The 12,095-nt window shown below is 40.6% G+C and overlaps 1 protein-coding gene across 1 annotated transcript in view; it reads right to left on the reverse strand.

Moving 5' to 3' along the window:
- Positions 1-12,095, reverse strand: part of Cbl (E3 ubiquitin-protein ligase CBL) — a 472,746-nt gene that overhangs the window by 152,694 nt on the left and 307,957 nt on the right. Inside the window, exon 9 of the mRNA XM_080278953.1 lies at positions 7,534-7,551. Within this exon, the coding sequence (XP_080135079.1) occupies positions 7,534-7,551 (18 nt within the window). The remainder of the gene's footprint in view (positions 1-7,533; positions 7,552-12,095) is intronic.

Consider the following 12,095-nt stretch of genomic DNA (forward strand, 5'->3'; position numbering starts at 1 on the left):
TCTAATGAATGAGGGTGAGGTGTGGAAGATTCTGGTGTTGCTGTTTGCTGATGATACAGTATTGTTGTGTGAAGATGAATGGGAGTTGCAAAGTTTGGTGAACGAATTTGGGACAGCATGTAGGAAGAGGAATCAGAAATTTAATGTAAACAAGAGTAAAGTTATGGTGTTTGAGAGGAATGAAGTCACAATATTCACAGTGAGGTTGGATGATGAGGATATGGAGAATGTGAGTGCATTCAAGTACTTGGGTAGTCTGATGAGTAAGGATGGAAGTTTTGGGGACGAAGTGCTTGAAAGGGTACAGCAGGGAAGGAAGGTTGTTGGTTCACTGAAAGCAGTGATGAGAAATAGGGAGGTGTGTATGCCATCACCCCCACCATAACCCCACACCTCACTCACACCATAACCCCACACCATCACCCCCACCATAACTTTACATCACACACACTGCAGCCCAGCACCATCGCCCACACCATACTACACCATCACTCCACTCAATCACTGACAGTACACCATCACTCCACTCAATCACTGACAGTACACCATCACTCCACTCAATCACTGACAGTACACCATCACTCCACTCAATCACTGACAGTACACCATCACTCCACTCAATCACTGACAGTACACCATCACTCCACTCAATCACTGACAGTACACCATCACTCCACTCAATCATTGACAGTACACCATCACTCCACACCAGTGAGGCTTTGAGGAATTATGTGGTCCATGTGTTGTGGCATATATCTCTGCTCAGTGACAGATAATGCCATATTTGGCTGTGTTTGGGCCCACATCCCACATTGTGGTGAATGCAGTATAGCCATGTTGTGGTAACATTAAGGACCTAACCAAGTTCATACTGCATTATAGGCAATCAGTGTTATGGGAGAGTGTTATATATGAGCTGACTGTAGTGTAATGCTACTATTTAACATTCATACTGTGCTACTGTAAGTTGCAAGTCTTTTCCTTGTCACCACAGTTTTTTTTCTCTAGCTCATTCAGTGAAATCAGAATTAAATACACATTTAAGAATCACTGAAAGCGGCTTGCAAATGAAAACATGGTAAAGTTTATCATCAGCATTACTACCCTGACCCTCTTTACTACTTGAAGATGGTGTGAAGTATGATCCAGAAACAAGAAACGCTGTAAAATGCAAGAACTATCAGCGGCATGCCTAGTGAATTGGGCACACAAACATCCATACAACATTCAACTCCTTGGAATTCTGGCTCCATCTAACAGACTTAACCATCAGTGCATATACTGTACCAGTATCTTTAATATGCTTTATAGGTGCACTTCATACACCATATAGCCATCAGACAGAGTCAGTCCATTGACTGTCAAATTAAGAAGAAGGTATCAAACCCTTGTCATATACTTTTTTTCTATGTACTGTACTTGATCCAATCAGTTCAATCTTCTGTCAATACTCTCTCCTTGCAAATTCCATATGTATACAACAAGTCATACTACCGTGAGACAGAAAGCAGTGCTGTGTTCTTACTATACAGTAGACCCTCACTCTAATGGACCTCAACAGACCGCATATCAGATTTACCAGACACTACAAAGGCCCCAGATAAACCATTGAACATACCAAATAATATCTGTTAAATGGGACACATCATGCCTCTGAGCCCATAGGACACTTTTTCGGCTTTAACATACTATCTGTTATAGGGGGCACATCATGCGACACTTTAAGATTGCTTCCGTGTGCAGGTGACTCAGAATGCCACTACCAACACTGGCAGCAGTTTTTCCCACCCACTTAGGCTACACTGGAGAGGTGCGGGCATGAGACAATGGTGAGTTGGGTTATTTTGGGGCTACTTCCAGTAGGCATAGGCAAGACGAGTCTGTGAACATACTGTACCACATGTTGGTGGCCTCAGTCTTGCTATATCTTTCATTACGTTAACATCACCCCATGCGTGTCTCGTGTCTCTCCAGTGTGCCAAGTGTTTTCTCATTGTGATTGTGAAAAATGGCTTCTCACAAGGAATCTCCTAGCACCTCCTCTTCTGAAAAAGCAAAGAAGAGGATTATGACCATTACAGAGTAGATGTAAATGATTAAGGCACATGAGAAAGACACGAGCAGGGGAGACCTCGTGTGCAAGTATGGCCTTAAGAGGTTGGCCCCTCACAACATCCTGAAGTCTCAAGACAAAACAAACCAGGTAATGAAAAAAATGGAAGGCAGGAGGAAGGAGAGGGATGTGTTCAGGAGCAGGAGGCTGCCCAACAAGAAACTCAGTGAAGTGGTATGTAAGCGGCATATGCAGGAGCAAGCTGAGGGTGTCCCTGTGTGAGGCCTGGACATCCAGCACTCAGCAAGTGAAGGCTGGCTGTGGAGGTTCAGGGGGTGCCATGGCATTTAAACAAGGCAGTAACTGGAGAGATACTAAGCACTGATGAAGGAGCTGTTCATCCAGCATCTTTGGAAGCAGATGGAAAAGGAGGGCCGGCATGAGTTTCAAATCTGCAATGCAAATGAGACTGGGCTCTTCTGGCATGCTTTTCCCCAAAATACCCAGGCTTCAAGGGACATTGCCAGCACTCTAGGGCATAAAACAATGAAGAAGCATCTCTTCATTCTGGCCTTTGTCAATACTGATGACCCTTATCACATACAGCAAGTCATAATAGGCAAGACCAAACAACCCCGGTCACTCATGGAAATAATGGCCACGCTTCCTGTGGAGTACCATGGCAACAAGTCTGCCTAATTTATCCAGGATATCATTCATGGCATTCTACCAGTTTCCACCCTTCCATGAGTTAGCACCAAAAAAGGTATGGCATCAGTCCTGACGACATGAAGGCAGTGCTGCTGTTTGACAATACACCAGCCCATCCTTCCTTAGGCAAACTCTGCAGCAAGGATGGATGATTCAAGACCTTTTTCCTGCCACCCAGCACCACTGCCCTTCTCCAGTCCATGGACCAGGGAGTTACAGAGAGTGCCAAGAGGCATTACAGAAGCCTCTGCCTACAACAATGAATTGTTGTGACTGAGGATAGGATGAACCAGACTAACTATAAGGATATAAGCAACAAAAAAAACTGCACAATTTCAAGAAATACACCATAAAGGATGCCAAAAAGGCATAAAAGAAAGTGCCATTTGCCACACTCAAGAATGGGTGGTGCAGACTTCTCAGAACCCCCAAGACTCTAGCACCACAGCATGATTTTGAGGGATTCGAGCCACCGAGGATGGCAAAAATGCTGATGGCTACAAAGCAAGGAACCTAGCTGAAGAGAAGTTGCAATAGTGGCTGTTTGAGGATGCTGGTGTGCCTCATTACTGTCACCAGATGTAAGAGGAGACTGTTGCCGAACAACAAGACATGACACTGGCAAAGGAAGAAGACGATGATGATGAGGAGACACCTGGACCGTCTCTAAGTGCAGGCATTGATGCTGCAGACATAATCCTGACCATCATAGACGAAGTTGGAGAATCTCTGGCTCAACATTATAAGGTCATGTGGCTTATCAGGCTGGAATAATGCAATTACAGCAGCCAAGGAAGATCCAGGCTAAAATCTCCCAGTTTTTCAAGCCTGTGCCCTCTCCCGCTGCTACGAAGTTGCACACAGAGTCGGAGACCTCTGCTGTGCCTGTAGCATCAGTGTCCTAACCCAGCCTCCACACAGCCTCAGGATCCAACTGTACAGCCTCTGGAACCCAACCCCCAGCACCTCAGGACTCTGTATACAAGATGTGATGCCAGAAACCATCTTTGCCAACAATGACAATGAGTGGATGCTCACTCAGTGTACTGCATACAAGAGGAGTGGCAGTGCAAGTACTGTACATCCATCTATACAGGTACAACAGTTTCCTATCCATTTTACTCTAACCCAGCCTGAAACTGCCCTCTCCCCATCATGACTGTTGAGTTGTAATAACAGACTATACAATAGTACTACTGTACTAGTCATGAAGAAATGTCATGACAAGGATGCAAAATTATGGGCCAAATTAGTGTAAAATGGGTAAAGCTGTAATTTTTAGTACTAGAATATGCTATTTTACTCATATTTTCAGACATGTGCTTGAAATCCTACTTCAGGGGGGTGGACCATTGGATATAACGAACTATCGACTTTATTGGATCAGACTTCCCCCCCAAATTAATCCATTACATTGTGGATCTGCTTTTCTCAATTACATGACAGTATACAGAAGTAAATGCTGGTTAGTACCAGTAAACATAAAGTCTATTGTGAAAACACAGTAGGCCAGAGCAAATCCCAAATCTCGACATACAGAACAATTTCTGATGTTTTGGGTCAAAGCAAAAGAGGTCTTACCGTATGTTGGATATATCTTGTTAATGTTTATTACTGTATACAACACATTTCAAGAAGAATAAAAATCACAGTAAATATTTGTACTGAAGATGAAATATTGTCAGCATTATAGCACAGGCTATCACTACTAGAGTCTGAAATCACCTTGATACTTTATGATAATATACTTCAAAACAGAGTAAATGAGCCATTTAGCCACACCTATCTCCTTCCCTATCTCTTCATCATTAGGTTTACCTTGGTGGGACTGTTACAGTACACATCAGTTATCTCACTTTATAATGCAATGTGTGATTGCATGTGTTAATTTTTATCTCACTTCTCAATGTCTGTTCTGCTTGCATTTCCAACCCTACCAAGAAGTAACAAATTCACTTTTCCTTCGCTCTTATGCTGATTGCACTTGCAGTTGTGCAGCTTCAGTAAAGTTTTTGTTAACGTTATTCTAGTTGTTGCTGTCCATGAAAGTGAAACTAGTAAACTAGATCACAATAAGTAGTTTCTGCATAACTTCACAAAAGGTTCAGAGTCAAGTAATCAATCAGTTTCACAAAAAGTAAAGATATGGAAGATGAATGATGTAAGAAATTTATTTAGTGATATAATTAATGAAGATAAAAGATATGGAAGATAGTGAGATGTAAAAAGTTAGTGTAATGATATACCAGTACTTTCCCCTTAGAAGTGTTGGTGGTAACTTCCGTAAGTATAGTCCGAACCTGTTGTACACCACTGCATGTCCAAATAAATTGCACAGTTCCTCTCTGTGTCTCATCCTGTTTACAAAACTTCTTTTTTGTCCACAACTCATGGGTTATAATGCACTCATATTTCATGTTACCTCAACAGAAGTACAAGTTAATAACACTTTTTCTTACACGCTTCCACTGTCATCTTTGTTTGTGCACCATCCCCCCCCCCACAGTGTTTTATCATCCTTTCCTTCCACACAGCCCTTCATTTTGTACCCTCAGCTAAAACATACATCATAATGTGTTTTGTATACCTCCACACAACCATCAAATTATTCATTGAGTACTTTCCATTTCACACATCTTGTTTTGCACTCCGTCACACACTTCTAAATGGTGTGTTCTGTATTCTAATGCTTCACATAAACACATAAAGTCACTGTGTCTCTTCTATTCTTATATTTTATACACAGTATAATGCACTCTTTCAATTAAGGAATCAAGTACAGTACTCTATACTCACACGTTTCACACACCAGTATTGTGTACAGTAATGTTGTATATTTCACTATTGCCATGTGTTCTTCACTTGTCTTTACAAAGTCCATCCATTCCACAATTTGGTGATGATGGATTATTGTTTGAGAAAGTTTCACACCATCCCTAAAATGTCCTTAAAGCATCCTTCCCATACTGTCCTTAACATTTCAGTGAATTACCAAATTTCATCTAGTTTTCACCATATAATCCTTCATTCCTGCCACCTACTTTGATGGGGGAAAGAATATCCATTTGCTCTCAACAAATTCTGTACATTTATGTAAGATATATACATAGGCAAGTTTAGTAAGTATAATTCCCACATCAAGAGTCACAGTAAACCTGTATTCAAGGTAACAGATTCGCAGAGTCTGAGGAGTGTAAAACTGGGGGGCACATGAAATATTAAGTTACCATACATCGAAGTGCCATGTACCAGGATTATTAAAGACCAGAAAATATGAGTAATGTAACAAGTAAACCAATATGTACATTTTGTTTTCAGGATATTTGTACAATGTACATCCCTCAGTTCTGTAATACTATGGTACCTGCACAACTACATACAGAACATACTTTAATTTGTAATGTACAAGACCAGAGTGGTAATGAATATGAAATGTAGTATTAAATTTCTCAGTACAGTGGGCCCTTGAGTTACATGGCTAATGAGTTAAGCTCTCTGCATCTATGAAAACTACATACGGTAGTGTAAGTGGGCCCCTGCAGCCCATTTCAATATAGCTAATGTGTTAACCAGATCTCTGGCCTGACCTCAACTTTCCATCTAAAATAACCCCAGCCTGCCTGCTGATAAGCTTTCTAAAGACATCCTACTCAGCAGAGGTAAAACAGACATAAAATAGTAATATTAAAGTACTGTACAAAGCAACAAATACTTTTAGTAGCAATTGCAATCACTACCACTACTACAACTTCCATCACTGTTACAACCACAGTTACTGTCACTACTACCACTACTACAGTTACCGTTACTAATGATACTGATGCTGTTGAGAAGCCTACATATGGTGGCACTGTGCACCCTAAGCGAAGCAGCTGCAGCCTCCACCCAGGAGTCAAACCTCCTCATATTTCCCTGTATCTCGCCATGGGAACTACCCTAGTCTGACCTGATGAGGCAATGTTTACCAAAGGAGGAAACCAGATCCCTACACAGTGTATGAACTGTACTGTACCTGTAAGACGGGCCCAAAGAAACAGTTGCTTATCGGTGGTTGATGGGACAACTTGGCTAAACAGACCACAGTTGTACAACAACAACAGCAAACACAACCATCACTACAGCAGTAACCATCAGTATCACTAGCACAATTACCACTAAAGCAACTACAATCAGTATCACTAGCACAACTACCATCGCTAGCATTAACGCAGCATCCATCCCTATCACTATCTGGCTGAAATTTTCTGACAGTATGAGTCTACATTTGAGGTCATGCATTTCACACGTGGTGAATGGGTCATGTTTGGGTTGGCCACATAATTGAAAAAAGTGTACATAAGATCCACTTAACTCAAGGGCACACTGTACATGAATCGAAAAGCAGGTGTGATATAATAAGTTATTCAGTTCTTTCTTACATTAGTGATTTCTCATAAAAACACTAGCACCAAAGTTGCTCATAGAGGATACAAACTGGTCACTCTGATAATCCCAACATTAAATATGTATCATGAACATGGATATGGAATTAAGTACTTTTAAGGGATATTCTTTACAATCATACTCTGTTCACAGCAACTAGTCAGAGATCTTCCATCACACATCACAATTGCTGATGACAATTTATGCTAATGAATGATAGCTGCACTCAGTAAACACTTACACCGAAAATTGAGTTCCAGTAGTTTGCACAAATATTATTATTATTTACCTATGCAATATGATGTTGGGAAAACTTGGTGGGAAATATACTCAAAACATCAGGTCATTTGTGGCAGTAACACGGCCTGAAACAAGCAAATTTAACAAGTTTACCTTCAATAATATCTGTATATCATGAAGTATTTCTGATATCAAGCAATATAATACAAATAAGTATTTCTATAGTTAATTCTGAAAGTATATATTCCCGATAAATGGAAGACTGTAGCTAAAGCATGGATCTAGATTTGTAGTGGAGTAACGCACTTGTAAATGCTGAAAGGAAATTTAATAGATAAAACTTTAAATCTAAAAACTTAATGTTTCATACACTGAATATAGCATACTACCATACTGAGGATATTATTATTAAATTATATATTGATTACAATTGAAAATGAAGTAATTACATTGTTCTGTGCTGTTAGTAAGTAATTAGATGCTGCATAGCCATGCTGACTGCCATTATTAAGTTGTAGGAACAGTTGACCATGCTCATGACATCTGGTCGTAAATATAGCTGGTTCTTCCTTATTTTTTTTTTTATTTTTTTTTTTTATAGTATAATAAGCAAAATTATTGAGCATTTTCCATTCAAATCTTTATGCTTGTTTTAACAGCAATTACTGAACAGTGTGTATATATATATATATATATATATATATATATATATATATATATATGTGTGTGTGTGTGTGTGTGTGTGTGTGTGTGTGTGTGTGTGTGGTATAATCAGAAATAATATATTCTCAGCAACAAGTGTCCTGTACCCAGATGTCTCAAGTAACACAGCTAATATTGCATTAACCAGTACCATGTTATATAAGTACAGTACAATCACATGTAAAGCACATATTTCATCCCAGACACCTGTTGTGCTGTAAGTTTTTTGCTTAGTATAAATAACAGAACTTAAGGAAATAATTACAGTAGGTGGAAGGTGTTCATTATTCACTTACTTAATATTGTGCTGTCTTCAGGTTATTCTACACTGGGTGACAAACCAAATGGTTATCTGTAACCCAGGAAACCATGTACTACACTAGTTGGTAACCATACAACCAAATGATACCTGGTGATCTAGCGAGTTAAAAAACCCTAGTTGGATAGGACCAGCAAATATTTACATCTGAGGGGTAGTTGTGGTTTATTGCTTACATAATGCCACTCAGAAGTGAGTGAAACTTGTCTCCTCACCTTAAATGTCGGGACTGAGTAACCTAGCCCCAGGCCCAAACATTCCTGATGGGGCAGAAAAGAATTGAATGATGGATAGATAGATGGAAATAAGTAATTCTGTCCCAGCCTCAAGCCCTTCAACCCACAAAACCCCTTTAACCATCCTCCGGTTACCAAATGATACCAAAAACCATTGTTAAATGCTAAAATGCCCATTCTATGCCTACAGCCAGATAGGATGAATTCTCTCCTCATGTGAGATTTTCTCCTAAACTCCACTGTCTGGTTATGCAAATGCTCCACAATGCCCTCCCTGTCTCCTGAAAGGATGATGGCGGACTGCGGTCTAATGGGTTCGAATTTCAGATGAACCTGGGCTTACAACTGCTGCTACTACTACTCCTACTACTACTACTACTATTACTATTACTACTTATTCATTTACCTATTCAGCTCAGTGCAGTTGCCTGACCATGTGTGTGTTGGCATGGCGTGCAAGGTAGTTTTTTGTTGAGGTATGGGGATAAAAACTGTGACTTTGGATGAGTAACCAGATGAAATTTAGGCCATTATAATCAGATAATTGTTTTCCTATACAGTTATGACTTCTTTTTTTTTAATAGCATCCTAGAAGAAGCAATTAACCATGTTACCGTAGAGACCTCACTGTATATGCAGCATTTCTGGGTACTAGTGTGAGTGCAAAGTTAATCAATATAAACACAGTATCATCTGCAAACAACAGTACAGGGAGTTTCCAAACACTGCCCTCTCTCACTAGGGCTGCTCCAACATCCACTGCCCTACCTTGTAACTCTTTTGTAACCCCTTCCATATACAGATTGAACAACCATGGAGACATGACACATCCCTGTTTCAATCCAACCTTCAAATAGAAAAATTCACTCAGTTCACTATCCACACACACTGCAGCCTTTGCACTCTCATACATACTCTTCACAGCATTCATCAACTTCCCATCTACTATATAAGCTTAATACCTTCCACAATCCTTGTCTATCTGCCCTGTCATATGCTTTCTCCAAATCCATGAAGGCTGCATACGACCTCTTTCCCTTCTCTAGAAACTTTTCCACTAAAGATCTAAGAATGAATATCTGATCTACACAACCTCTTCCTTTCCTAAAACCTCCCTAATTCCAACTAATTCTTCTGTTTTTTCCCTAACTCTGTCAATAAGTATCCTACCATATACTTTTCCCATTACACTAAGAAGACAAATGCCCCTATGATTACCATATACTTTTTTTTCCCCTTTTACTTTGTACATGGGAATAATTATACCCGACCTCCAATCATCCAGGACTCTACCTTCCTCCCAGGCCAACCTGCACATCTTCCAATCCATTCAACTACTATCTCTCCCCCATGCTTCAGCATTTCATCACACTCTCCATCAGTTCCTGGGGCTTTCCCCATTTTAACTTTCTTCATTGCTTCCACAACTTCCATCCTACTGATTTCTTCCTCTCTTCTCACATCCCTCCATCTCCCAGCCATTCCCCAGCCACTTATACTCGCATTACTTTCATTCTTTATGTTCAACATTTCGTTACAATGTTCTATCCATCTACTCACTTTTTCTCCCTTCTCCACTAGTAATCTACCATTTTTATCTTTTACTTCCCAACAAACTTCATTGGCACCCTATCTAACTCTCTTTACCTCTTCCCAGAACATTTTCTTACATTCCCTCCACTTTACACTCAAATTCCTTCCAAATTCCTCATCCACTCTCTTCTTACTCTCTCTTACTAGCAGAGAGACCACTCCCCCAACCTCTATATACTCTTGCATCCATTATTCACATTCTCATCTTGTCATCCACACATACAAGATAATCATTGCCTTCCGTTCATTCAATTCACCATCCACCCTTCTCATCACTCGCCACGTATACCTGTGGATCATTTTGTGCCTGAAGAGGGTATTGGCTACCACCAACCCCCTCCTGCCACAAATGTCCACTAAAGCACTGCCGTTCTCATCCATCTCTGGAAGCACACCCCGCTCACCAACTACTCCATCCACCTTCACATTCCCTACTTTTCCATTCATCTCCAATCAAAAACACTCTCTCATTCCTTTCAAAGTTTTCCATGCACACTTCCACATTTGTTCAGAACTCTTCTCTCACTCTGCTTGCACGATGTTGCGTTACCGTATACACGCAGACAGTCGCCCACATTTGTAGTCCAACTTTCAATCTTACCCATACAATCCTTGAGCCAACTGATCCATACTCTCTTATATTCTCCGTCCATCTGTTACACACAACAATACACACTCCTTCTTTTGCCCTCTCATTCTCACCTACTCCCACACATAGACCCCATCCATTCTCTCATGCTCTCACCTCTACATTTAGTTTCAGTTAATCCACATACATCCACTTTCGCACCCTCAAGCACCTGGACAATCTCTCTCTCTTTCACCTCATCATTCGCACCCTTTACATTCCACGTAGCTATCCGTATCGTATCTTTTGTTCGGTCCTTAATAGTCACCTTTTGGTCAGTCCTGGTCCAAGGCTTCTTGTTCATATTTTTAGTTAGTTATTTTCCGGAGAGGGGCACTAATCCTCCGCCAACCCACTTGTTGTCACATAGGGAACACGTGTTGGCTGGTTATAAGGTTACCACTTAGCGTTATAAATGCTTTCCTGGTTTACAGGAAAACATTTGGCTTGCCACTCAGTGCAGAATTACCCTAAAAACAGGGCAACAGTCCACTAAGTGGGTGGATGATGGGTGCCCCCACCTACTTAAAATATATACAGTACCACTATAGTAAGTTAGAAACCTACTAGCAGTGGTGGATCAAGTTGACAGAAGGGGTGGCCAAAGTATCTTTTGCCCTCCCCCTCCCCCCCAAGTGATGGAATTATTTCCCCTAAGAGGAAGACTAGTTTAGTTTCCATGTATACCCTATTAGTGACTGAATAATGTTCCAACATGTCAGCATTATTCTTGGCTTCTCAGTGTGGATACCGGGAATAGTGGACAGCTGTAGTGGGGATACTAAGACTAGTGTACAAGTGTAGTGAGGATAATGGTAATAGTGTATAAGTGTAGTGAGGACGTCAGCCTCTTCACAGCGCTCAGCAGGGTATGTTGGGGTGTTACTGTAATGATGCACCCCAGCACATCTACCTTATTAATATTTAGCCCTTGCATGACCCAGGTGCCATTACCATTACACACATAGCACTTAATTAATAAGCTAGTGGGAGTGACAATTATTATTTTGAGGGGGGAGGGGGGGAATTGGTGCTGATCATGCGTAATTTTTGTGCTGATATATCACGTCCTTATGTCACAGTATCTGATGTGGAAAGTACAATAACTGTACTAAGTGTACCTACTACCTAACAATTCGCATGTTTGGAGATTAAACACTTAAATAATCTAAAAGTATGTCCACATTCCCA

This window comes from Coenobita brevimanus, chromosome 76 (assembly GCF_032717465.1).
Source record: "Coenobita brevimanus isolate Jiangsu-jjx chromosome 76, ASM3271746v2, whole genome shotgun sequence".
Classification (NCBI taxonomy): Eukaryota; Metazoa; Arthropoda; class Malacostraca; order Decapoda; family Coenobitidae; genus Coenobita; species Coenobita brevimanus.